At 36.9% G+C, this 26657-nt stretch overlaps 2 protein-coding genes across 3 annotated transcripts; one reads left to right on the forward strand and one right to left on the reverse strand.

Annotated features, from left to right (window-relative positions):
- Window positions 1-13265, forward strand: bbs1 (Bardet-Biedl syndrome 1). 2 transcript variants are annotated; one of them, XM_067375161.1, is made up of 17 exons: window positions 1-136; window positions 421-497; window positions 595-629; window positions 3993-4265; window positions 4581-4627; window positions 4766-4804; window positions 4933-5005; window positions 5100-5231; window positions 5413-5519; window positions 6172-6292; window positions 6373-6531; window positions 6617-6686; window positions 6783-6941; window positions 9466-9599; window positions 9685-9819; window positions 9934-10020; window positions 10985-13265. In XM_067375161.1, exons 1-17 carry the CDS (start codon window positions 105-107, stop codon window positions 11069-11071), a joined length of 1767 nt encoding a protein of 588 aa, XP_067231262.1. In that variant the 5' UTR covers window positions 1-104; the 3' UTR covers window positions 11072-13265. The 2 variants fall into 2 exon arrangements, with proteins under 2 accessions (XP_067231262.1, XP_067231263.1); XM_067375162.1 differs by lacking the exon at window positions 421-497 and having other exon boundaries at window positions 33-136; window positions 10985-13264.
- On the reverse strand, window positions 13167-25882 carry si:dkeyp-50d11.2 (calpain-1 catalytic subunit). The gene is made up of 22 exons (XM_067375163.1): window positions 25751-25882; window positions 25110-25372; window positions 24762-24831; window positions 24467-24585; window positions 20828-20961; window positions 20566-20734; window positions 20060-20143; window positions 19893-19978; window positions 19711-19785; window positions 19415-19575; window positions 19166-19326; window positions 18717-18728; window positions 15974-16185; window positions 15082-15121; window positions 14951-15016; window positions 14815-14872; window positions 14577-14641; window positions 14423-14491; window positions 13805-13883; window positions 13591-13707; window positions 13421-13479; window positions 13167-13294 (listed from the first exon to the last, which is right to left on the reverse strand). The coding sequence occupies exons 2-22, from the start codon at window positions 25359-25361 to the stop codon at window positions 13268-13270; spliced, it is 2115 nt and encodes a 704-aa protein (XP_067231264.1). The 5' UTR covers window positions 25362-25372; window positions 25751-25882; the 3' UTR covers window positions 13167-13267.
- Between the last annotated feature and the right edge of the window lie 775 nt (window positions 25883-26657).

Genomic DNA, 26657 nt, shown 5'->3' on the forward strand with positions numbered 1-26657 from the left:
GGTTGCCATAGGAACGAGGAAAGCCGATCTGAGGATTACAGTCGAAGCAGTTTGGTTTCCACAGTCTAGGTTAATAAACAGCATTTGAAAATAACAAAACCGTCATGTCCTCTGTTCCCCAGGACCTGAAAGACACGTGAGTAGTTATATGCTGATTTATGAGGCTTTCTCTCGAAAATATCGCGTTAAATTGCGATTGGCGTTAGCATGTTGATAAATAGCATATTCAAATATAGAGCTGAGCTTATGTTTTGACGCCAGCTAACTACTCTTATTTGCTCACATATGGCGACACAATTATACAACAGAGCTGGAGTGTTTTCAAATCCAGTGCGTAGAAATAAATTCACATGCCCCGATACTTTAAAAAATAAAATGCTGGCCTGTATGAAGTAGTAAGTTTTCCCTGTGTTTTTGTAGTTCAGTGGCCAGCTCCAAATGGCTTGATGCCCACTATGACCCAGTCGCCAATCTATACACCTTTTCCTCTTGCATCGGTGAGTTACTTGCATGAACTTGCACAATCACTCACATCTGCAGTTAAGCTTGCAACTACCATTCTCACCAGCTCATTCTTCCTGTTATTTTCCACAGCTCTTTCAGATTTGCATGGAGATGGTGAGAATAAGGTGAGATAGAGTGTTTATGCCATTGTGTCCCTTGAGAGAAATCTGTGCACTTAGCTAAAGGTGCACTTGTAGGGTACTTCAAAGCTTAAAGGTCCAGTAAGCGAGTTCTGAGAAACACTGTTGATATTTGAAACTGTCTCAATCAAACACAGCCCTCGCTTTCACTTCAAAATGCAAGAGTGGATGACCCTTTCACATAGCTAAAGTGAAGCAAAATAGTGCTTCGCGAAAAATAAAGTGAAAGATGACGAACGAACGGCAATTAAAAACATAAATGAACATACAATACACAAGAGTATATACAAGCAAGAGTTTGTTGTTAGTCACCGGCATCACACCAGCTCCAGACAAACAATGACACTCAAAACTGTCCTGTTACTATAGCTAAAATTACAACTACAGCATAAAAATATAGCAAAACCAATGTTATTCATGTATGGAGCAGAAACAACGCAACCTCGGCATACGTTTTCAGGTCTCTCCAGCGCTGGAAAGCTTTTCTAATATTAACGCGGGTGCTAAAGCTCTTATCTGATCATAACCTTTATTTTTTCACTGATATTCCTTTGAACTTTTTTTGTAATGTCTCTCAGCCATCTCTCTTTCTACAGTCTTTCTTCAAATCTCCCTCTTGCTCACTCTCTCCTCCCGTTATGAGTGGTTATGATAGGCTAAAAGTGCGTTGTGGCGATAGGTCTGATCCACTTTCAGCAGTGTTTCTCAGAAGTTGCTTACTGCAATAAGTAAATATATATTTAAAAAAAATATATTATATAATGTTAATAAAATAAAAGGCCACACAAGTGTTCCTAAAGAGAGTACATTTTCATGATTTAACGCTCTTAAGTATACTTCTAAAAAGTTACCCTTGTAATAATATCAAATTAAAAGTATGACTTTAAGGTTAATTTTTTAAAAATTGTGTAACATTTTATTTTAGGGTTCAATTCTCACTTTTAACTAGTTGCTTATTAGTTTCCATATTACTAGTGTATTGGTTGTTTATTAGTACTTATAAAGCACATATTATTGCCTTATTCTGCATGACCTTATTCTACATCCCTTAATCCTACCCAATACCTAAATATAAATGCTACAAAAAATGACCTTACTAACTATTAATAAGCAGTAAATTAGGAGTTAATTGAGGCAAAAGTTGTAGTTAATAGTGAATACGTGTTCCCTACTCTAAATTGTTTTAATAATCTTTTGTTGTGCTTTGAAGAAGTGCACTTATTTGATGTGTTGACTAACATACTAAAGCACATGTAAAGTACTTGACTATGACATAATGGCACTGTGTTATTACATTTAATTTAAAATTAAAATATTTTAAGCGTACTAAATTGCAACTTCATCATTACAAATGTGTAGTTACAAATATATGATCAAAAAATTAATGCCATACAAGTTTCAAAAGAAATGTCATTAAAGTATATTTTAGTTTACCATACATTTGACAGTACATTTAACCATATTTTAAAGACAATAGACATAATTATGCAATAACATATATATAAATATGTACTCTAGGGCCTACTTAATAGCTAATTGCATTTAATACAAAATGTAACTATAATTTTCATTTAATTGTAAATAACATGCAGTTAAGGTTTTAAAATTACATTGTTTCCATAAGAAGTACTTTCAAAAGTATGCTAAAGTGTAAAAAAAAATTTCACATGGAGTGACCTTTTTATGCTTTGGCAATAATTCATCATTAAAGGATTAGTTCACTTTAAAATGAAAAATTCCAAGCTTTACTCACCCTCATGCCATCCTAGGTGTATATGACTTTCTTCTTTCTGATGAACACAATCAGAGTTATATTTATAAATCCTGACGCAACCAAGCTTTATAATGGCAGTGAACGGGACCAACAAGCTTGAAGCTCAAGAATGTACGTCCATCCATCATAAAACGAACTCCACACGGCTCCGGGGGTTAATAAAGTCCTTATGAAGTGAAGCTGTGCATTTGTGTAAGAAAAAATATCCATATTTAACAGTTACAAACTAAAATATCGAGACCACCTTCCATATTCAACTTAGGAAGAAAGCGTAACTGATGCCGCGTCAGTTACACTTTTTATCGTAAGTTGAAAACAAGGCGTAGGATGTAGCATAAGCATTTTGAACTGCAAAAGGCGTTACGCTTTCTCCCTAAGTTGAATACAGAAGGCGGTCTTGTCAGATATTTTACATTATAACTTATTAAATATGGATATTTTTCTTACACAAATGCATCGTTTCGCTTCAGAAGGCCTTTATTAACCCCCCGGAGCTGTGTGGAGTATACGTTTACAATGGATGGATGCACTATCTTCAGCTTCATACTCGTATCCCATTCACTGCCATTATAAAGCTTGGATGCTTCATATTTATTTATATAACTCTGATTGGGTTCATCAGAAAGAAAAAAGTCATATATAGCTAGGATGGCTTGAGGGTGAGTAAAGCTTGGGGTAATTGTCATTTTAAAGGAACACTCCACTTTTTTTGAAAATAGGCTCATTTTCCAACTCCCCTAGAGTTAAACAGTTGAGGTTTACCGTTTACGAATCCATTCAGCCGATCTCCGGTTCTGGCGGTACCACTTTTAGCATAGCTTAGCATAGTTCATTGAATCTGATTAGACCGTTAGCATCGCGCTTAAAAATGACCAAAGAGTTTTGATATTTTTCCTATTTAAAACTTGACTCTTCTGTAGTTAAATCGTGTACTAAGACCGACAGAAAATGAAAAGTTGCGATTTTCTAGGCTGATATGGCTAGGAACTATACTCTCATTCAGGCGTAATAATCAAGGAACTTTGCTGTCGTATCATGGCTGCAGCAGGCGCAACGATATTACGCAGCGTCTCTCACAAACGTCTCCATGGTTGCAAGGCACGTTCCCTGTGCAAGCAGGGGCTCACGGGCGCTGCGTAATATCATTGCACTGCTGCAGCCATGATACGGCAGCAAAGTTCCTTGATTATTACGCTGGAATGAGAGTATAGTTCCTAGCCATATCAGCCTAGAAAATCGCAACTTTTCATTTTCTGTCGGTCTTAGTACACGATGTAACTACAGAAGAGTCAAGTTTTAAATAGGAAAAATATCAAAACTCTTTGGTCATTTTTAAGCGCGATGCTAATGGTCTAATCAGATTCAATGAATTATGCTAAGCTATGCTAAAAGTGGTACCGCCAGAACCGGAGATCGGCTGAATGGATTCGAAAACGGTAAAACTCAACTGTTTAACTCTAGGGGAGTTGGAAAATGAGCCTATTTTCAAAAAAAGTGGAGTGTTCCTTTAAATTGAACAAATCCTTTAGAAGAAGACTTGCAATAAAGAGTGATTTGCGCTGTCTGTGTACCAGCTGGTGGTGGGTGATCTTGGCACGGGAGTGTGTAACATGAAGCTAAAGGTGTACCGTGGCACTGGTCTGTTGAGTGAGAGCACCCTGCTGGACTTGCCCACTGGCCTGGTCTCCTTCCTCATGGACCTGCATGAGCCACGAACACCAGCCATCGCTGTGGCCTCTGGTCCCTTTATCTACGTCTACAAGAACCTGAGGCCCTATTTCAAGTTCACGCTGCCTAGTCTGGAGGTGAACCCTCTGGAACAGGAAGTCTGGAGTCAGGCCAGGGAGGTGAGCTACTCATATACATTCAGCTCTATGCATTGAATGAATGAATGAATGAATGAGGCATTTTTATAGCGTGTTTCTTATGTACTGCTGTACAATCATATGATGGGGCACACCAGTGTGCAGCATCCACTTGGATGATGCGACGGCAGCCACAGTACAATGGCACCAATGGGCTCACCACACACCAGCTATAGGTGGAGAGGAGAGAGAGAGTGATGGAGCCAATTCAGTGGATGGGGATTATTGAGAGGCCATTTGTTTACACTGTGATTTTCATTTTACTGTAATGCTTACTGGCTGTGTTTTGACTCTTAGGACATGATTGATCCAATGACACTGAAAGAGATGTTAGAAGGATTAAGGTGAGTTACTGTGTATATTTAGTTTTTTAGACCCAATGCATTGCATTTGTAATGGCTTGTTGAATACAGCCTGATACCATACATGTGTATTTTACAGTTTCCGTACTGTAGATAATTGTATTATTTTCTATTGAACAGGGACAAAGCTGAAATTCCACTCTCTGTCAGATCACTACGGTAAAAACTGTTATATTTGTCCATATTGTAACCTTATTAATGTTATAATTATAGTATATTAATTCTATTACAGCTGAGATATTATTTTTAACTATTAATTCATTGCCTTTCTTGTGTGATTTATTCAGATTCCTCATGCTCGAGCCACAGGAAATGGAGAATTTTGTTCATCTTCACAAAGACCAGCCTATACGTAGACAGGTGCCAGTACTGGAATGCATATATGCAGTCACTCACACATAGATGAACAAAAACAATTGCACTAACATGGTTTTTGTCTCTTTGTTTGTCTCAGACGGTCATTACATGTATAGGGACGTTGAAGAAGAACATGGCAGATGAGGATGCAGTTAGCTGCCTAGTGATTGGCACAGAGAACGGTGATGTTTACATATTAGATCCGGAAGCCTTTACCATTCTCTGTAAGGTCAGCACATTCTTATCTGCTTCTTATGTGTTTGTTACGCACTATATTCTGCTATTAGCTTCTGGTTTTGATGTATCATTAGAATACCAGTGACTAGTTTAAAATTACTTGTAGTTCTAAAGTAAACAGATTTCCTAGAAAGAATGAACTCATTACTATGAGTTTCCCTGTGTGTTTTCAGATGTCACTGCCTAGTACAGCCACCCTGATGGACGTGACGGGTCAGTTTGATGTGGAATTCCGTATCACTGTGGCGTGTCGCAACGGCAACATCTACATACTACGCAGGTAACTGAGTTAAATGAAACTTATTTAAACATTTTTGCGGTCCAAGATGGGAGAACTGAGGATTTTGAAAACTTGTAATGAGTTGAACCAATTGCTTTACAAAATAAATCTCAAAGCACTTGAAACTGGCACGATGAGGATGTATGAATGGAAATCGGTGGAATGAAAAGTGTAGTGTGACCGTCAATTTAGTGTAACTTTTATGGAAGCTTGTTTCCGCCATGGAAAAATAAAAAAATAAAAATTGCGACTTTTTATGCTAGTTTATATCTCGCAATTCTGACTTTATTTCTCGCAGTTTGATGTTTATATTTCGCAATTCTGACTTATTTACTCAATAATTCTGTATTGTGAGATTTTTCCCCCTACTTTTTAGACACCTGACCTAATCCTGAGGAGAAAAACAGTCTGAATTGCAAGATAAAGAAAATGTACAATTGCGAGAAAAAAAGTGAGAACTGCGAGTTTGTATCTTGCAATTACTTTTTTTTCCTTCAGAATTGTGATACACAAAATTGGAATTGTGAGAGAAAAAAAAGTCACAATTACCTTTTTTCTTTTTTTATTCTGTGGCATAAACATGCGATAATATGTTAAAAAGGCCAATAAACAGGTAAGCAACGCTCAGTGCCATTTTCTTTTTGCCTTAAAGAGATTCCCCAAAGCCCAAGTACTGCATTGAGCTGTCCTCTCACCCAGTTGGACTGGTGAGGATGGGAAAGAATGTAGTTGTAGGATGTACTGATGAGACGCTGCAGGGTTACACTCAAAAGGTATGATAAATGTATCCTTATCTGTCACAGTAACAATAATGCCTCCAGAAATTATAACTTTCTAATGAATCCTCCTGTAGGGGAAAAAGCTGTGGACGGCTTATTTGCCAGCCCCCGTTACCACCATGGCACTGATGGACCTTCCCACACGAGGATTCCAGGCTGTACTGGTGGGTCTGGCCAACTGTGAAGTACACATGTACAGAGACAAAAATCTGGTCGGCACCATTAAAACACCAGTAAGAACGGTCATGAATTCAAAACTCAGTTGAAGTGTCCCTGTTCTCATAATCATTATCAGAGACTTAAATTTCTATCTTACAGGATGTAGTAACAAGCATTTGTTTCGGGCGCTATGGACGGGAAGACGGCACTCTAATAATGACCACCAAAGGTAGTGACATATGCTGCATGGTAGATAAAGCAGTTTAGGTAAACTATAAGATTGGCTACAAAACATTTCATATGTTTTTAACTGTTTGTGATCCAGGAGGAGGTTTGATTGTAAAGATCCTCAAGAGGACGGCTGTGTTTGATGACAGGGACTCGGCCCCTGGACCCCCAATAGCCCAGAGCATCCGCCTGAATGTGCCCAAGAAGACCAAGCTCTATGTGGACCAGACTTTGAGAGAGCGTGAAAATGCAGTTGGTTAGTGATGAAGTAAAATTAATTGTTTATATATAAATACCAAAACGACAATGAACTCTTTCCCCACAATTGACGTTATTTTCCACCATTTATGACACAACGCTTCCCCACCATTGATGGAAATTTCTCTAACTTTAGTTGACAGGCTAATGTTGATTAACAGACACATGCATAGAATGTTACCTTAGAACTGCCTTAACGTAGCATTTATTGCCTCTGAATGATGTTTGAAAATATTATAATAATAATAATAAACTTTATTTTATATAGCGCCTTTAAAAGGGTATTCTCAAAGCACTTTACACATAGTACAAATAAATAAACAGTCAATACACAATAAAGAAGATAGATTAGTAAAAATAGTAAATAGATAGATAAATAGATACGAAATAGTAAAAATACAAATTACATATAAGCAAGTCTATAAAAATAAGTTTTAAGAGAAACTTTAAAAACACTAAGAGAGTTTGCATGTCTAATATCACAGGGGAGAGAGTTCCAAAGTTTTGGAGCATAGGAAGAGAAAGCCCTGACGCCCATCGTGCGCATACGAGTCGTGGGAATGGTCAGGAGGCCTAACTCCGAAGAACGGAGCTCACGCCTGGGAGTATAAACTGTTAAAAGCTCAGATAGATAGTGTGGGGCTAAGTCGTGTAAGGCCTTATAAGTCAACATGAGAATTTTAAAATCTACACGAAACCTGACTGGAAGCCAATGTAGGGACTCCAAGATAGGGGTGATATGCTCTCAGGTTCTTGTCCTTGTTAGCAGCTGAGTTTTGAACATATTGGAGTTTGTTGAGGGTATTTTTCGATACTCCCGCGAGCAGGGCGTTGCAATAATCAATGCGCGAAAAAACAAAGGTATTGATCAGTTTTTCTGCAACATTAAAAGAAAGCATAGGACGAAGCCTTGCGATGTTTCGGAGGTGAAAAAATGATGTTTTAACGGTATTCTGTACATGTGGATCAAATGTGAGATGAGAATCAAATATCACCCCCAGGTTTTTTATTTTTGTTTGAAACTCGAGAACAGTGCCATCAACATTGAGTGAAGGAGAACCAGCTTTGCGTATTTGGTGAATAGAGCCAAGCAGCATGACCTCTGTCTTATCGCTGTTAAGGCAGAGAAAATTCTTTGACATCCAAATTTTAATCTCCGATATGCAATGTTCGAGAAACGCCACTGCAGTGTGATCTTCAGGTTTTGAGTGAACGTAAATTTGAGTGTCATCTGCATAAAAATGATACTTAAGACCCAGAGGTTGCAAAAGATGACCAAGGGGAAAAATATACATACTAAAGAGTATAGGACTCAAAATAGATCCCTGGGGCACCCCAAATTTGATTGAGCCAATGTTAGACTTGTGCCCACCCATGGAGACAAATTGCCTACGGTCGGTGAGATAGGACTTAAACCAGTCAAGAGCAGTATCAGTGATGCCAAACACAGATTCCATACGAGAGAGTAAAACAGAATGATCAACAGTGTCAAAGGCAGCACTGAGATCGAGAAGGATTCAAATTGACAGGCAGCCAGAATCCGCAGCAAGTAACAAGTCATTAGTAACCTTCACTAAGGCTGTTTCTGTGCTGTGAAATTTACGAAAACCAGACTGGAGGGGCTCAAATAAATTATTCGTTGTAATTGTGTAAGTTGTCAAGATCAACATTCGGCTTTTTAGGTACCGGAGTAACAGCAGCTATTTTAAAAGCTGCTGGTACAACCGCTGAGGAAAGATATTACAAGTTATGGCGGAAATCCGGCGAGGAAATTAGTTGATGGAAGCAATCTCCATCTGTTTTGATCTTTCTGCATCCAATCCGGATGTAGTCTTTGACAATATTGCTATTTTCTCAGCTTTTACCCACATTCATTTTCCAGCCAAACTAATTTTACATATTGCATATTACATACACTACTGGTCAAAAGTTAGGTTTTAAGATGTAAAATGTTTTTGAAAGATGCCTCTCATGCTCACCAAGGCTGCATTTATTTGATTTAACTTATTCCTGTGAAGGCAAAACTGAATTTTCAGCATCATTACACCAGTCTTCAGTGTCACATGATACTTCAGAAATCATTCTAATATACTGATTTGCTGCTCAAGATACATTTCTTATTATTATCAATATTTACATATTCTAGTATAATTTTTGGCCATGGTGAAAAGCATCCGCCCACACATCTGTCATGTTTATCTTTTGTATTTTATCCACATTGTGTGAACAAAATAGATGTTGACAGTCAAAACGTGCCATTGAAAAAGCAGAAATTAAATGTCACTATTTACATGGATAATTTAGGCTTTTCAAAACCATTTCGGCTGAAACCAGAAGTTAATTTTTTTGCTGTGTTTTATTTGTACATTTCTGTTTTCTGAAATTTCGCCCATCTGTCAGCAGCATTCACACAGTACACACAGACAACTGATTTATTCATTTTAACAACCAAAAATGTCATTTAAAAGGTATCGGTGTAATGTTCTGTTTCTTATTAGACTGGTATTGTTTTTTCTATGCAGCCATGCACCGAGCTTTTCAGATGGATCTAAGCAGACTGCGTCTAGCTGCAGCACGCGCTTATGTCAAAGCCCTGGAGTCCAGCCTGGCACCCATGTCGGCGAGCCTGACCGAGCCACTCAAGATGAACGCTGTGGTGAGTTGTGCAATTCTGAGCATGTGAACAAGATGACACCAGATGAATGATACTGATCTCTACTTCTGCTTTTTGTTCCTGCAAGGTTCAAGGGCTGGGCCCATCTTTCAAGCTCACTCTGAACATCCAGAACACTGCAGTGTCTCGTCCAGTCATGAACCTAGCTATCAGTTTTCTGTATGATGAAAGTTTGTACAGCATGAGGACAGCCTTCTTCAAGGTGACCTCAGCTGAGCAGTTTCATGATCACTTTTCTTACCCAATAAGTGCAGGCTCTTTATGTGTCGTTATTGAACTGTTCCACTGATAACAGTGAACTGTTGTGTGTCTGTAGATTCCTCTACTGGTTCCAGGACTGAATTACCCCATTGACACTTTTGTGGAGTGCTTGAGTGACAAAGGCATCTCTGACATTATCAAAGTAAGACTCTCACCCAGTCAGAACATCTATGCCGCATTTATATGCAGAATAGCTATTAAGTGTGTATTGTGAAAGATATGCAAATTCCACACAGCAGATCACAATATCCCAAAATTAGCCCAATTTTTTATACAAAACTGAATTAACCATTTTTATTTACAGACTAATAACTAGACGCCACTCATGCACATATGATGAAGTGACAGTGAAGACTTTAAAAATGTTACAAAATATTTATATTTCATATAAATGCTGTTCTTTTGAACTTTCTATTTATTAAAGAAACATGAAAAAATGTATCATGGTTTCCACAAAAATATTCAACATTGATAAAGAATGAAGAAATGTTTCTTGAGCTCCAAAGCAGCATATTAGAATGATTTCTGAAGGATCATGTGACACTGAAGACTGAAAATTCACCTTAGCAACCACCCTGGGTACCCTAGCAAACGCATTGCAACACCTTCAAACTTTCTGGACCGGCTTTTCCAAGCCAACTTAAAGTTTGTCTTCAAACTTTTTTATCTAGTTTATTAATTATTATTTCATATATTTTAATAGAAAAGTTATTTTAAATTGTTATACATACAGTATATATATACATACATACATATATACACACACACAATATTATACAATAATACACAATATTACTGTTTTACTGTGTTTTTGATCAAATAAATGCAGCCTTGGGTTTGAGACTTCTTTCAAAAAAAAAAAAAATTCCAAAGTTTTGAATTGTAGTATGTGTATGAAATGTAGGTAAAACAGTGTTTAACTAAATTATGCAGCATAAATCATCTATTCAAGACTAAATTTGTTCAGTGTCATCATTCTGCCACTGGTGCCACCTCAAAAAATATGAGCATGACGCCCCTGTACAGTGCCATGATTTACAACATAAATGTTGATTACTGCAAGCATGAAATCAAGCAGATGTTTAATGTTACGTTTGTGATTTCAGGTGTTTGTGCTGAGAGAAGGAAAGAGTGCTCCTCTCCTCACTGCCCACATCAACATGCCTGTGAGTGAAGGACTTGCACTGAACTGAGAGCGAGTCGTGTCATCTAGCTGAGCTTCACAGGCGTCGTCAACTCTTGCTGTGCTCCTAGCAGCAGTTAGCAGCAAGGCTTCTCCAGGAAGCTGCCTGAAACGTCACAGGAGTAAAGAGAAGCTTGTGCTGGCCATAAAGCCGGTGCTTCCTGTAGCTTAGATCTGGATTGAGGGAGGCGCGTCCTCACAGGCAATACCTCTGTACCTTTTAATGGCTAGTGACTGGAGCCTTTGATTGACAGCTGTGAGGCCAAGTGCTCCACAGGTCATTTAGTTTGGATTCAAGAGATGTTCTGATGTTTATTTGTGGTAGTCATGTATATTTGTATGTAAATTAATATTTATTATTCCTGATGTAATGATCACACACTTTATAACTCAATTATGAGACTTTATTGACTCACTTTTGTTGTAATATAGTGATTCAGTACATAATCAGCATTCTGGTTTATGGGGGTAATCTTGCAAGACTGTTCAAGACAGTGCGGTAAGAAAAAAATGGTTTACTATGTTTAAAGCACACACATGAAGGGGCACACGGATGAAAGTTCACAGGCAAGAATCTTATATAAAGGGCAACCAGAGCTGTAGACGACTGACCCTTCACTAAGCCAGTTGCTGCTCGTCATATCAGACAAGCTTTTGCTCATCTCTTCTGTATGTCTATGGAATTCCAATCTGTTTAGATGATTTCTATAAAATAATCCTTAAAATTAACTGTGTTTACAAGTAATATAATGGTAACAATACAGTACCAAAAGAGGATACAGACAATATTTTGCCCAATTTTTCAAAACTTTGAGAAAAAATTTGGTCTCAATGAGCATCAGTAACCAAAGGGAGTGAGGCTTAGAGAAAGGTCAATTAATTCTCTCCCTCTGTACAGTGCAACAGCCCCATCCCCTTTTTTCCCCATTCATTTCTCCCATAGGGATTTAAAAAAGGTTTTTATTGAAGAGTTATAAGCCATGAACCAAGCCAACCAGCCACGAGGTGAATCAAATCATTTCAAACTTTGATTTGAAGCAAAAAATTAGTTGAAAATTGGACAAAAGTACAAAACTGTATTTGACAGCTTTAGTGATGGAGAGAACTACAATCCCATGAAGCATTGCAAACAGCATAATCAGTTAAAAAACGTGTATTGCAAAATATGCACAAATATACAAATATTTAAGTAGTTTGAAAGCGTAGGGAGGCCAACTCGATTAGGTCATTTACGCTTGTTTCAACTCTGATTGGTGGAATTTTCTGTACAGCATCATGGGTAATGTAGTTTTTCATAACAAATTCAGCTGTTAAACAAGATTATTTTAAAACCAAGTTGAAATAATGCTAAAATTCTATTGATTAACAACCTCAGAGATCACAGTAGGGCTCAATTTCAATTTCCCTATGAAGAAAACTAATGGACTTTTTACTTCCGGAAACCCGACTGTTGCACTCTATTTCACAGTTATACTCTAAACTTTCTACTCAAACTAGTCAACTTCTTTTACATAAGTACAAACTTTCTTTGGCTCAGATATTTTTATGTTTTGCCTAAATATTTCTTGCAAACTTTATTGTACACTACCATTCAAATGTTTGGGGTCAGTAAGTTGTTTTTGAAAAAAGTCACCAAGGCTTCAATTATTTGATCAAAAATACAATAAAAACAGAAATATTGTGAAATATTATTACAATTTAAATGAACTTTTTTTCTATTGTGATATATTTCAAAAATATAATCAATTGGCAAAGCTGAATTTTCAGCATCATTAGTTCAGTCTTCAGTGTCACATGATCCTTCAGAAATCATTCTAATATGCTGATTTGGTGCTCAAAAAAAAAACATTATAACAAATGTTGAAAAATTATTTTATAACATACATTTGTTTACTGTCACTTTTGATCATTTTAATGCATCCTCACTGAATACAAAAATCTTTCTGACCTCAAACTTTTGAAATGTAGAGTAAATAAAAATCAGGTTCACTGATTTTTCGGAGTATATTCTGTTGGCTGTTGCATCTCAATATTTGCTTTCCTTTCCTGTCATGCTGAATGAAAATTGTGCATCGTGCCATATAGCTCATTGTATGAGTGCTCTACTGCTGGTCAGGCACCCACTTCATAAATACAACTGAGATTACAGGAGACATAGTAAAGAAGATAAGGGACTGAGGAAGCAGTGAGGACAAGGAGCATCCATCTAAGTAAACATAGTGAGGGTGATCCACTATAAGAAGACAGGAAGAAAACAAGAGGGAGAGAAATGTTGCAACCATATATTACTGAGCCACAGAGAGACAGGGATGCATTTTTGTTTTGAAGTTCTCATTACTAAAAACCAGTTTAGACCAACCTGGGTAAAGCTGAAGGATACCAATCCATCTTCATCAGTGTCCATTGCTTTAAAAGTTTCTGTTGGAATAAATGTGAACTCTTGACACATCCAGTCCTATCTTTGTCATTTGTAACTACATTGTGAAAATCATCCTTAAAAAAATATTTTTTTTTACTTGGCACACTTACTAAACATAGTCTCCAGGCGGATCAGACAAGCCACAAAGTTGTCGAAGTCCACGTTGAGGTCTGTCTTTGCATAGCGCAGGATTATCAGCTGGAACAGGTTGTTGGTTAACTTGAAGCCTTATAGAGGCACAAAATCCAAAAAGTCGTCATAAACATAATTTACCATAGTAATTATAGATATGCTTTTAAAAAAAATGTTGCATGTGGCAGATACCTGCTGATTCTAATGCCAGACGCATTTCATAAGAGCTCATTGTGCCAGACTTGTCCAAGTCAAACTTCCTAAACACAGCCTTGTGGTTTATTTAAAAAAAAATAAAAAATACTGTCAACATTTACACTACCATTCAAAAGTCTGGGGTCGGTAATTTAAATGCTTTTGAAAAAAAAGTTCAACAACGCTGCATTTATTTGATCGGAAGTAAAAAAAACAGTTATATTGTGAAATATTATTCAAATTTAAAATAACTTTTCTATTTTTAATATATTTTAAAATGCAATTTATTTCTGATGGGAAAGCTGCATTTTCAGCATCATTACTCCAGTAAGTGTCACGGGATTCTTCAGAAATCAGTCTAATTATATGCTGATTTGCTGCTCAAGAAACATTTATTATCAATAATGAAAACCATTCAAAAGAATAGCATTCATTTGAAATTTGTAACATATGTCTTTACTGTCACTTTTGATCAATTTAATGTGTCCTTGTTCAATAAAAGTATTAATTTATAATTTTTTTAAAAAATTTACCAACCCCAAAATTTTGAATGGTAATGTATGTCTAATATTTCATCCACACACCATAAAGTAAGCATAAAATGTAGCCACTGACAAGATATCGTTTGATCTTCTCCCAGAGCACATGGAAATCTATCAGTCCCAGCTTTCCTAGACCAGTTGTCTTTATGGCAGTCAAGGTTTAATCCACACTAAAATGGCCTGCAAATGCTAATATTCTAATATTGTGTGGAGTCTTTAAAGGATACATCCATAAGATTTATCATGGCTCGACAGGCCTCTTTACCAAATCCGTCTGTCTTTATATCTTTATCTGTAAGAAGAGCAATTATTAGGTCATTTTAAACTTCAGTTGGCTCCTTTTAGGGAAAATTCAAGGTTAAGTATGACCATGGCTTTATTCACAGCATATGTGGAATGTGTCAATTAGCACAAAACTAATTGTGAAAACTGAAATATGCTTTACGTGTCCATAAGCACACTCACGTTTGCTAACAACTCGGTTCAGAATCATCTGGAGTTTGGACACATTGATCTCCATTTCCTGTAAACCAAAGTAAGCACGTCAACAAAGCTATTGGACATTACAACAACCCATTACCACCACTTCCAGCAGTCTTACCGGCCCTGCCAGCTTTGCGAAAAGTGCCTTGAAGCCCTCATCAATGTCACTCTCCCGGAGCGCAGGCTGCCAAAGAAACAACACATTAATTAACATCAAAACTTCCCGGTATTCATCTGTGGGAAACTCACCTCATCCGGTACATCTGCTGAAATTTCATCATCTAGCTCCCTATAGTGAAAGAACAAAAATTTATTTTCTCTCAGTTCCATTTTAATATGCACTATTTTAATTTTTTTCATACCTTATATTATACAAATCAAATTTTTATTCATATTTCTAACCATATTTATATATATATATATATATATATATATATATATATATATATATATATATATATATATATAAATTTATTTACAACCCCATTTCCAGAAAAGTTGGGACATTTTGTAAAATGCAACAAAAATATGTGATTTACTAATTCTCTCAAACCTTTAAAATTGAGGTCTTTTACCATCTCCATACATAATATTGTGAAAAGATTCAGGGGATCCAGAGAATTCTCAGTCCATGTAGGACAAAGCAGGAAACCTCTGTTGAATGTGTGTGACCTTTGAGCCCTCAGATGGCATTGCATGAGGAACCATCATACTGTGTTAAATATAGCCACATGGGCTAGGGAGTACTTTGAAAAATCGTTGTCACTTAACAGTTTGCTGCATCAAGAAATGCAACTCAAATCTCTGGGTGCAAGCTCATCTCAGATGGTTAAAAACACTGTGGAAATGTGTGCTGTGGTCAGATGAATCCACCTTTCAGCTTGTTTTTGGAGAAAACTGACTTTGAGTTCTCAGTCCCAAAGACAAATGTGACTTGCATATGTGAGAAGGAACCATTGATGTTTAACTATTTGTATTACTACCATTTCAAATATTTATAATTGCACCATTAAAAAAATATATATTAAACAAATGTACTGTTGTTATTTTATAACCATTCTGAATATATATTATTGCTCAGTTTGAAAAAAAAAAAAAAAAAAAACATTACATATACATTTATTTTCAAACGGTCACTCACTGGGAGTCAGCAGCCTTTTCTGAAAAGACCCTCAGCACAAAGTCTCCTTCTTTCTGGGGCTCAAAGGTGGAGGGGACGATGATATATTCCCCTGGTGGCAGGCAGAAACGGGAGCTCACCTCTCGAAGGTTGATGAAGAGCTCGGAACGAGCGCTGGATGTGTGTTTGAGGAAAAAATCACGCTTCAGATGCACACCTACCTGGCCCAGACACTAACAAGGGGGGGAGATTCATATAACTACACACATATCACTCTAGAGCCCTATTCGGACGGGATTTTAAATGGGAAGGTGGGGGTAAAGTAATTATTACCAGAGCTTCTCAGTGATTTTATTCCCGTCCGAATGTGCAATCTCGGTAATCATTACGGACAATGTCAGTAAAGATTACGGCGACTTTTACACTCTGTAAAAAGGTCCGGAAAAATTACCTCAGGTAATACTAAACCAGTTCGAATAGACCCGCTGTAAATATGTACGGTAAAATTCAAGCATGGAAGCACTTGAAGAAACATTCATTTGTGTTGTAGGTGGTGGGACAAGTCTGTGGCAAGCCTCAAGTATTTTCTACATACCATTCAGAGCAAAAAGAAGATCGAAGCACTTGTCAGGAGGCACAAAACTAATTTCATCTTTAGCTAAGTGCCTATTACCATCATAATCCAATCAGAATTTAATTAATAAATCGGACCTAACTGTTATTTATAGTTTATATCTTTAGATTATGTGTGTTTTCGCACATGGTATCAGGAAGCAACGTATACCAACATGACGACAGGGAGTTGACGGCGGTGCGTAAATTGAGTTACCCCTCCCACTTCTGCTAGTTTTACTGAGATGTTTTGTCCCGTGAGAATTGGCCAATTAATATTACAGACATCCTGAGGTAAAATTACTTTACTCCACCTCCCCACGTAAAAAAACTAATCCCGTCCGAATAGGGCTTAGGGCTTTTCACACTGTGATTAACCCTAGGTTATCATCGTTCTAAACACCGCTTTTAACCCGGGTGTAAAAGAACATTTCACACTTGTAATTTAGAAGCGGGGTCAGGCACGTGCACAGGTAGGGCTCAACCTGTGCAGAGCACATGCCCTTTTTGTCCTTACACTCCAAGTGCCCTTTTTTTTTTGGAGGTGTTTTATTTTATTTATTTATTTTCTTTAATAAATCAATGAATGTAATTCAAATGTCAATACATTTACAAATATATTTAGCCTAATAAAGGTATTAAAAAGAGCTTGTGACAAAATCTTTTTGGATCCGCTCAAACTATCAGTCAAACCTCTTAACTCCGCCCCCTGAGTGCCGCGAACTGAAGTTCCACAGCAGAGCAGCTGAACGTCTTGCTACGGTAAATAAATATCTTGTTGCTACAACATTGTCTTTACGAAAGAAACATTAGTATGTTTACAAGTTTCATATTTTATGCATTTGAGGCCTGAGACCGGCGGCGGAGAGAGAGGGAGGGGGCTAGCATTTGCCATCTAAGTCAAAAACCCGGCGTAACTGCATTTGAGTTTGACAAAAAAAGCGATCCCCGTCGTCAGCTAGGTAAAATATATTTCTAAGGAATTTCTTCTTTGATTTATGATGGCTATCTGCATACACTTAATTCATTAACATTTAATTGTATTATATATGGTCACACAGTATGGTTAATGTTTACGATTTTAATATGTATTTGCTCGCTAGATAATGTTTTTAATCTAGTATTGTATACTCCCCGCTCTTCACATGTATAAACATAGTAAAACATGGTTTTACTACAGTAATGTTGTAGGAACTAAAAAACATTACAGAATCATCAGGTCACTGTGCTTCTTTATATTTTATAATGCATGTAATGTGTGTAATGTGTTGAGAGGGACATCCCTGGATCACAGTGAAGTCAAACATCTTCAAACACATATGGCTCACAGAAAATTGCTGTTGTAATTATTTTTTAAAGAAGCCCTAAAACCCTGTATATATATATATATATATGCCCTTTTTTTTCAGTGCCGTTTTTTTTCAGTTTCAGCGCATGCCCCTCAAAAGTTCTGTGCACGGCCCTGAGCGGGGTTATTAAACCCTGTTTCGGAGCAGGGTTAGTATCGCTTTTGCTGTGTTACAAACTTATACAGTGTGAAACAATGCAGTGTATACAGCTAGACACAGACAACCAATCATGTACTCATATCTGCCTGCTTCGGACAGTCACGGAAAAAATGTCAAATGCTGACAGAAAACACGACAATTTGAGTAAAGAAGAGTGTCATTCTTACATTTATATTCTGAAATGTCCATTTAGTATAAACTCGATAGTACAGTCCCGTGAGGATGTGCAATGCCAGAGCAGGTAAACAGGTGGCGTGCTGCGCTCATCCAATCAATGACACTGACACCGCAGATATGCAAATAAGGGCGTTAACCCAGGGTTTAGGAGCGTACAATGAGAAACGTCAGCTTATGAATACCCAGGATTAATAACCCCGGGTCAATTATGAGCAGTGTGAAACGTGAAGCTAAGAAGATAACCCAGGATTCCATTCACCCGGGGTTTAGAATAACCCAGGATTAACTATTTCAAGTGTGAAAAGCCCTTGTGTGATCTGACCATGTGATCTCTCAGCATTACGCTATCTAAACTAGAATCAATCTGCAGTTTAGGCACTAACCTAACCTGACAGATTTGATTACAAATGTTTTACCTATGTCAAACAATGCAGATGAGTTTCATAAATCTGGCACACATCTCGTACCTCTTTAGGGACCTGAAAGATTCAGAAATAAAGTTTAGAAAAAATAATAATTAATAATAAATATGCATCTTTCAGTCTTTCTTTATAATCTGAGTCACGTTTTTAGCAACCCACATTTCCCATGATATTTGTTACATCCAGTAATGTAATATAGGGAAAACTGAGGCTAGTTGTCAGTTTTTAGGCCAGTTAATGTTTCTCAGGATGGGTTTATTTTTAAAAAGTTGACTCTCTATAAAACATACCTTTAAAGCTTTATAGTTAGTGAGGTAAAGCCCATGTGACAACTTGCCCCAGTCTCCTCTATAATACAGAAATATATTTAATGAAAAGACAAGAATTTCTTCTCTATACATAAAAAGCATCTTAAAGCTGATTGATTCTTCAAATTAACATCTATTACTCAGACCTATTTAATTAATTATGCCCAAATCAAATGAATTTTCTACCTCATAAATGGCAAATCCAATCGTCTCCATGTCTTTGCCCTCCCGACGTAACTTTCTTCGATTCTTCTGCATCAGGGCCACTAGAAAAGTGCAGTCATTTTGATTCTCAATATCTGGTTCCTTCAAGACAATTTTAAACTGGGGATTGATCCAAAATGTTGCTGTGTAGAGAGAAAAAGACTTTAATGTGAGAGCACTGTCCCTCTTGTCAGCTCACAAGCATCCTAAAGACTTTTGTAGAGAACATGCCTGGATAATTCCTGCAGCCGCCAGCAGTGCTTCCTCTTCTCCATTCACCAGGATACAGGGACGTGTTCCACTTCTTCAACTCGCTGCTCTGTAGCGCATCCGCTGTCAAGTTACAGATCTCTAGTCTGCTGAACTCTCGCATGAAGTCACTGAACGACATCCTGAGTGCGTGGGTGAACAATACCCATATTTAAGAGCAATTATATATTCCTATTTAATATGCCACCTATGCAACTATTTAAAAACTAATATGTAGATTACATTGATTTAAGCAGAATACTGCAAGAAACATGTACCAGAATTCTCCATCCTCTCTGCAGTTATGCAGACGGGACTTTACAGACGGGTCGATTTCACGCCATTCCCTTGACCTGAATTGACAGATGGTGATAGTATTCAACAAAGCCATCTGATATTATTCATTATTATTTTAGGAATAATTTTCCCCCTTCACCCCTCCTCTTCACATCATTCTCACTCATCACTCCAGGGCCCCATCCACTCCACTTCTCCCCAAGGGTTTCTGATGCGCAACAGCTTTGTGAGGTTTCTTCTGTACTCCACCTGGCCAACAGATTTACATCTGCCAATGATGAGCTGTCTGTGATTGGTTGAGTTCCTTGTCAATCAAAATCCAACACTCACCTCCTCCACTCCAGTAATAGAGTAGGCGTGACCTTTAACTAGCTTTTTAAAGGTGACAGCCTCCATGTCAAAGAAACTTGTGATCTGAAAGTGAAAATAAAGTAAATTTGAGTGCTTTTAAATATATTAATAACGATCCAAATATGAGAATGTAAGTTTGGTTAGCATGGCCCCTGCTGGTAGATGCTGAAATTACATCTAAACCCAAAAAGCATTTCTCTTCATTGACAGTCATTCAAAAGTATATTATATTATCTCGTGAGCATAAATACAACAGAACAATCAGTTTGGAAGATCAATGTATGCATATTATATTATGACTGAATTATATTTACTGAAGGGCTCTAAAAAGCTTGAAATGGACTCAAATGAATTCAAGTTGATTGGGACACTTTTTCCATTGAGATGATGGGGAAAAAGTTTCCCTATTAACCTGAAATCACCTAGATGTTCAAAATGCAGACTTCTCCAGATACTACATAGTTATGTTGTTCCTGAGCACTAACATCTATCGAGCAGCCCATCAGGGAGCCTCTCTCCACAGCTCTTCTGATGATGCTGAAGAGGTTGGGTGGAGCTTTTTTCAGCTCATACATCTCTGTCACTCCACCGGTGAAGTCCTCAAACCCCTCAGACGTGGAGCCTCCAGATAGAGCCTCGTAGCAGCCGTTCAACCTGTCACATTCATGATAACAAACTCATTACACAACCAAACAAGATCCTGGTCTGAAGTCTATCTGTGAAAGCATATGATTGAAGCCTTTTTACTTTGCATATGCCTTCTCCACCAGGGCGCTCCAGAACTCTGCTCCCTCAGCTGAGTGGACGAAAAGCAGCTTCCCATCTCTGACAGGCAGCCGGTCGTCAATCACCACATCCACCCAGTCCCCAAACTGCCAAAACTAGAGAACGTGTATCCTGTTGGGTTTAGTGCTGGACTTACAGTACATCATGTCACAATTCTACTCTGAAGCTTTGACATTCTCTTACTCTAGATTTGTTTCTGTGGAAATGTTCACATTGCCTAAATGCATCCATGGCTGACACTGATGACAATTGGTGATTTTGAAACTTTTCAACTTGTAATTAGGAGTTTGGCAAAGATGTGAATGGTTTTTACTAGTCCATAACTCTTTCTCTTTCAAATAAAATTTTCCTGATAATTTACTCACCCCCATGTCATCCAAGATGTTCATGTCCTTCTTTCTTCAGCCAAAAAGAAATTAAGGATTTTGATAAAAACATTCCAGGGTTATTCTCCTTATAGTGGACTTCAATGGCCTCCAAACGGTTGAAGGTCAAAATTACAGTTTCAGTGCAGCTTCAAAGGGCTTTAAACGATACCGGACGAGGAATAAGGGTCTTATCTAGCAAAACAATCGATCATTTAAAAAAAAAAAAAGAAAATTATCACCTTTGTACGTGCTTCCGCTTTCCGTATTCTTCAAAAAGTTTACACTGCATGTCATACGCCTTCCCTATTCTACTTACGGAAAAAATGTAACTGCCGCTGCGTTCGTTCCTTAAGTAGAATAGGGAACGCGTAGGACATCGAGCGTAAGCTTTTTGAAGAATAAAGAAATGCTTTTCCGCCTGTTTTGGCGGAAATACTTACAAAGGTGATCATTTGTTCATATAAAGCATATATATTTACATTTTTCTTTTTTCGAAAATGACAGATCGTTTCGCTAGATAAGACCCTTATTCCTCGTCCGGTATAGTTTAAAGCTCTTTGAAGCTGCACTGAAACTGTCATTTTGACCTTCAACAGTGGTGTCCATTGAAGTCCACTATAAGGAGAATAATCCTGGAATGTTTTCATCAAAAACCTTAATTTCTTTGACTGAAGAAAGAAGGACATGAACATCTTGGATGAAATGGGGGTGAGTAAATTATCAGGAAAATTTTATTTGAAAGTGGACTAATCCTTTAATTATGAAAGTATTGAGATGACATGAATGCAGCATTAACCAGCGATTAACCAGTGCAAACAATTGGGGAATGGGTGTATTTTGGCATTCACATGATGTGTTAAAGGTGCTCTAAGTGATGTCACGCGTTTTTAGGCCAAAACATTTTTTTGTCACATACAGCAAACATCTCCTCACTATCTGCTAGCTGCCTGTCCCCTGAACACACTGTAAAAAAAAAAAAACACGGTCTCTGTAGTCGCCACAAGCTGGTGCAAACTGGACCACGAATCATAATAAACATGCTCCAGCCAATAACCGACAGGAATGATTTTAAATGCGCGTTCATGACTGTTTCAGGAAGCACGGAGGGGAGGGGGAGGAGGAGGAGGAGGGAGGGTCTAGCTAGCCTCTGTTTTGTTTGAAAACACTTCGAACATCAACAGGAAGTTACTCCACCCAGGATCACTTAGAGCACCTTTAAATCAGGCCTCAATAATAAGGATTTTTTTGTTAGCTTAATTGGTCTAATAATTTTTTTTCTGGGAACTTACAATCATTTTTAGCATATATATATATATATATATATATATATATATATATATATATATATATATATATATATATATATATATATATATATATATATATATATATATATATGGGGGCAGTTGTGGTAGAGAGTCAGACTTGTAGCCCAAAGGTTGCAGTTTTGAGTCTCAGTACCAGCAGGAAATGTAAGTGGGGGGAGTAAATAATCAGCGCTCTCTTTCACTCTCATTGCTCAAAACTGAGGTGTCCTTGAGCAAGGCACCTAACCCCCAATCACTCCTCGGGCGCCACAGCAAAAATGGCTGCCAATTATTGTACATGCAGCTGTGAGTTCATGTGAGTTCAGTGCTTCTATCTTAATATTATAAAGCGACAAAAATACTTTTTGTGCACCAAAAAAACAAAATTTTAAACTTTTCAACAATATATAGTGATAAGCCTCATGAAGCTTCTGAGCTTTATGAATCTTTTGTTTCGAATCAGTGATTTGGATCTGGATCACGGCTAAACTGCTGAAATCACGTGACTTTGGCGCTCCGATCCACTGATTCGATTCGTAAAGCTCCGAAGCAGTGTTTTGAAATCGGCCCATATAGATATTGTTAAGAAGTTGTTATTTTGTTTTTTGGCACACAAAAAGTATTCTTATCGCTTTATGATATTAGTTTGAATGGCTTTGCTCTCAATGCAGGCCTCACTGAGCCAACGGATTTCATCAAAAATATCTTAATTTGTGTTCCAAAGATTAACGAAGGTCTTACGGGTGTTGAACGACATGAGGGTATGTAATAAATGACATTATTTTCATTTTTGTGTGAACTAACCCTTTAAGCAGCACAACTGTTTTCAACATAGATAATAAGAAATGTTTCTTGAATACTAAATCAGAATATCAGAATGACACTGAACACTGGAGTAATGATGCTGAAAATTCAGCTTTGACAACACATGAATAAATTACATTTTAAACGAATTATTAAAATAGAAATATATTAAATATATTAATTAGAAAATATATTAAAATAGAAAACAGTTTATAGAAAACTGTAATAATATTTTACAATATTAGTGTTAGTTTTGTTCAAATAAATGCAGCATTGGTGAGAATAAGAGACTTCAAAAACATTTTAAAAATCTTACTGATCCCAAGCCTTTGAATGGTAGCGTATATCATTAAACAATAGTTTTTCTTTAATATATATTTGATAACTAGAATATGCAATAACATCTACAATTTGTGCATTTCTCTTCCTATGTAAACACCAATACACTAGGTGCTGCTGGCTGTACTCCAAGTCTCTCTGCAGCACTAATGCTCTGAACATTATAAGCATTCACTGACTGACTGAGCCTAAATGGTTCCTGGCTGGAAAACAGAAGGGGAATTTGGCAGAGGGGGACATTAGATGTGGACATTTCATTTTCTGGGTGAGGCTTGTATATATAGTCACTGCAGCAGACAGGATGGACTGACATTAGAGACTGTGGCTTAATGCAGATCTGCTGAGCTATGGAGAATCAAATGGAAGGGGAACAGATCAGTTTACACACTGCATTGGAAGGAAGGACATGATTGGGATTTTTCACAAAACCAGGGCTTGGGAAATGTGTCAAAAGATTAACTTACGGGTTCTAAATGTATTTACTTAAATAATTATTAAATATTCATTTTCTTGTGTGACTAAGTGTATGTATATATATATATATATATATATATATATATATATATATATATATATATATATACACTTACATTGTAAATATATATACTTACAATTAAGTGTGTATAAATATATATATATATATATATATATATATATATATATATATATATATATATATTTATTTTTTATTTTTTTTAATTAGACATGTTTACAATTAGAAATACAAAATTAAAATAGAATATTAATAAATAATAAAACATAAAATGTACATTGCTCAGTACCTGGAAGTGAAAGATTCCAACATATTGCTGATGGAAGCTCTGGCCATGAGGCACCACCCGATGCAGCAAGGGTTCATTGAGGGTAAGGCACGCAATGGCTGCCAGCAGCCAACAATCTCCTACAATCAATATAGTGTAATGAAACAGATGAAACCATGCTTCAGTACTGCTGCAGCAATGTGATCACTGGCAGAAAACATGCACTTTTTTCTGAGTTAACTGGCAGGAAAGCGTTCATGCAATGTTTTTGAGTCCTTCATTGATTTTTTTCTGTTTTAGTAGATGCTGGTTTTACCTAGAGCTCCTTGGCAGATGTCGGTGCGTGTGGCCCCATCTACGATAAAATGTGGATCAGTGCAGAACTCCTGGGGTACACAGAGAAGACCTATGGGTCAGACAGGGCATAGAAATGACTGGAACATCTCTGCTTATTGATAGATAAATAGATGCTGATCAACCAGTGTTATTACTGTATTATATTTTGCAAGTAAAAAGTGCTTAAAAGAATTGCTTGGTTTGGAACAACACGTAAACAAGTAAACGATGACAGAATTTTCAGTTTAAACATATTAGGTTTTTGATCTTGCTAAGGTTTAAATATTGGCCCACACTACAGACTCCCAGTTTATTCTACTCTTCTCACCGTTGGCCTCATCCAGCGAACACCTTTGGTTTTGGCAGATCCAGGGCCCAGCTCTTTGAATCCCAAAGAAGACTGCTGGGCTGGGAATGTTTCATCCTCAAACAGACATCCACTCTGAAGGCAGCGCTCACGCAAGTATTCAAAATCTTGGCCCAAAAACTTCAGGGCCATATGGTTCTGACCAAATCCCTCATTTCGATCCCAGTCACTCCTCAAACGAGCAGCGACTCCCGTGGCACAAATTGGTTCCATCCAGGAAAGAACTGTCAGAGACACTCAAAAACTATAGATCACTGCTACATCACATCACATTAGGTCAAATTCATTATTCCTTATTTTACAACAAAGTCATGTCGTTTTGATCAATCATAGCATTAATATAATTTATGTATTTATTATTATTATCATATCTACACCCAAAATGTAATTATTTAGAAGCAGATGTAATATAATGTTTTTCAACTGAAAGTAGAAATCAGGGGAAGAAATCCTTCCACCCATTATCTTTAGATGGTTAGTGGTTAAATATAACACAGCTTGTTGTTGCCAGCCACTTATGAAGCGAGTGAAAACATTTGACAACAACAAGATACATACTTTCCAGTCTAAGCTTCTACAAGTGTAAAATTATTGTACCTTACCTTAATATGGCACTCTCCAAATCCTGTTATGACTGTCCTTGCAATGAGGTCGTGTTCAATTAACTTATTATTGGGCTTGTCCCAGCATGTAAAGGCTGCTGTAAAGACTGCAGTGCGGAGCGCGCGCACGCGTGTGGTTCCAAATGTTTACTATGAGACAAGCAGTTATATTCCTCTAGAGGTCGCAACTGGGCTGGAGATATTTGTACTGTATATTTGTACATTAATATTTTACTCAACATATTACAAGCACCGATACATGACATATAGAGGAAAAAAAAAAAAAATATATATATATATATATTTCCCCCCCCTCTATAGGTCATGTATCGGTGATTGTAATGTTGAGTAAAATATTAAATATTAATGTAATGTACAAAAAACAAAATTATATTTATTATAAATATATATTTCTTGTTTATATATATATATATATATATATATATATAAACAAAAATTATATATATTTAATTTTAGTTTTTTTATATATATATATATATATATATATATATATATATATATATATATATATATATATATATATATATATATATACATTTTTTTTTTTTACTAAAAAGTGCAAGTGCAGAGAAAAGAAACAGATTACATGTGCCAACATCGTTACTGCCCTCTATCTGCAGGAAGTCATTCATTTGGAAAATAGGGAGATAGAGCTTGATATGATGAGGAGATATGATTATGACTTTTAAGATGGTTTGCACATAGAAAAGTAGACATTGATTAATATTGTGCTAATATGACACGGCAGGTGCTAGTGATCGTTAGAAAACAAGTTTATGTTTTTGTTTCTTATTTTTAATATCTTATGACTTATGACACTACAAGCACAAAATGAATTCAAATTATTATTTAAACCCACCGTCTCTGAGTCTGACCAGCCGGATTG

The sequence above is a fragment of the Chanodichthys erythropterus genome, chromosome 22 (assembly GCF_024489055.1).
Source record: "Chanodichthys erythropterus isolate Z2021 chromosome 22, ASM2448905v1, whole genome shotgun sequence".
Taxonomy (NCBI): Eukaryota; Metazoa; Chordata; class Actinopteri; order Cypriniformes; family Xenocyprididae; genus Chanodichthys; species Chanodichthys erythropterus.

What these genes read in the sequence shown, in the direction of transcription:
- si:dkeyp-50d11.2 (XM_067375163.1), bottom strand. Translation starts at nt 25,361, where the DNA reads ATGGAACCAATTTGTGCCACGGGAGTCGCTGCTCGTTTGAGGAGTGAC. An exon ending in TGATGGGCTGCTCGATAGAT is followed by an intron (nt 20,144 to 20,565) that starts GTTAGTGCTCAG and finishes TTTCACTTTCAG; the next exon opens with ATCACAAGTTTCTTTGACAT. An exon ending in CCGCCTGGAGACTATGTTTA is followed by an intron (nt 13,480 to 13,590) that starts GTAAGTGTGCCA and finishes TTATTCCAACAG; the next exon opens with AAACTTTTAAAGCAATGGAC.
- bbs1 (XM_067375161.1), top strand. Translation starts at nt 105, where the DNA reads ATGTCCTCTGTTCCCCAGGACCTGAAAGACAC. An exon ending in TCGGCACCATTAAAACACCA is followed by an intron (nt 6,532 to 6,616) that starts GTAAGAACGGTC and finishes TCTATCTTACAG; the next exon opens with GATGTAGTAACAAGCATTTG. An exon ending in TGAGGACAGCCTTCTTCAAG is followed by an intron (nt 9,820 to 9,933) that starts GTGACCTCAGCT and finishes GTGTGTCTGTAG; the next exon opens with ATTCCTCTACTGGTTCCAGG.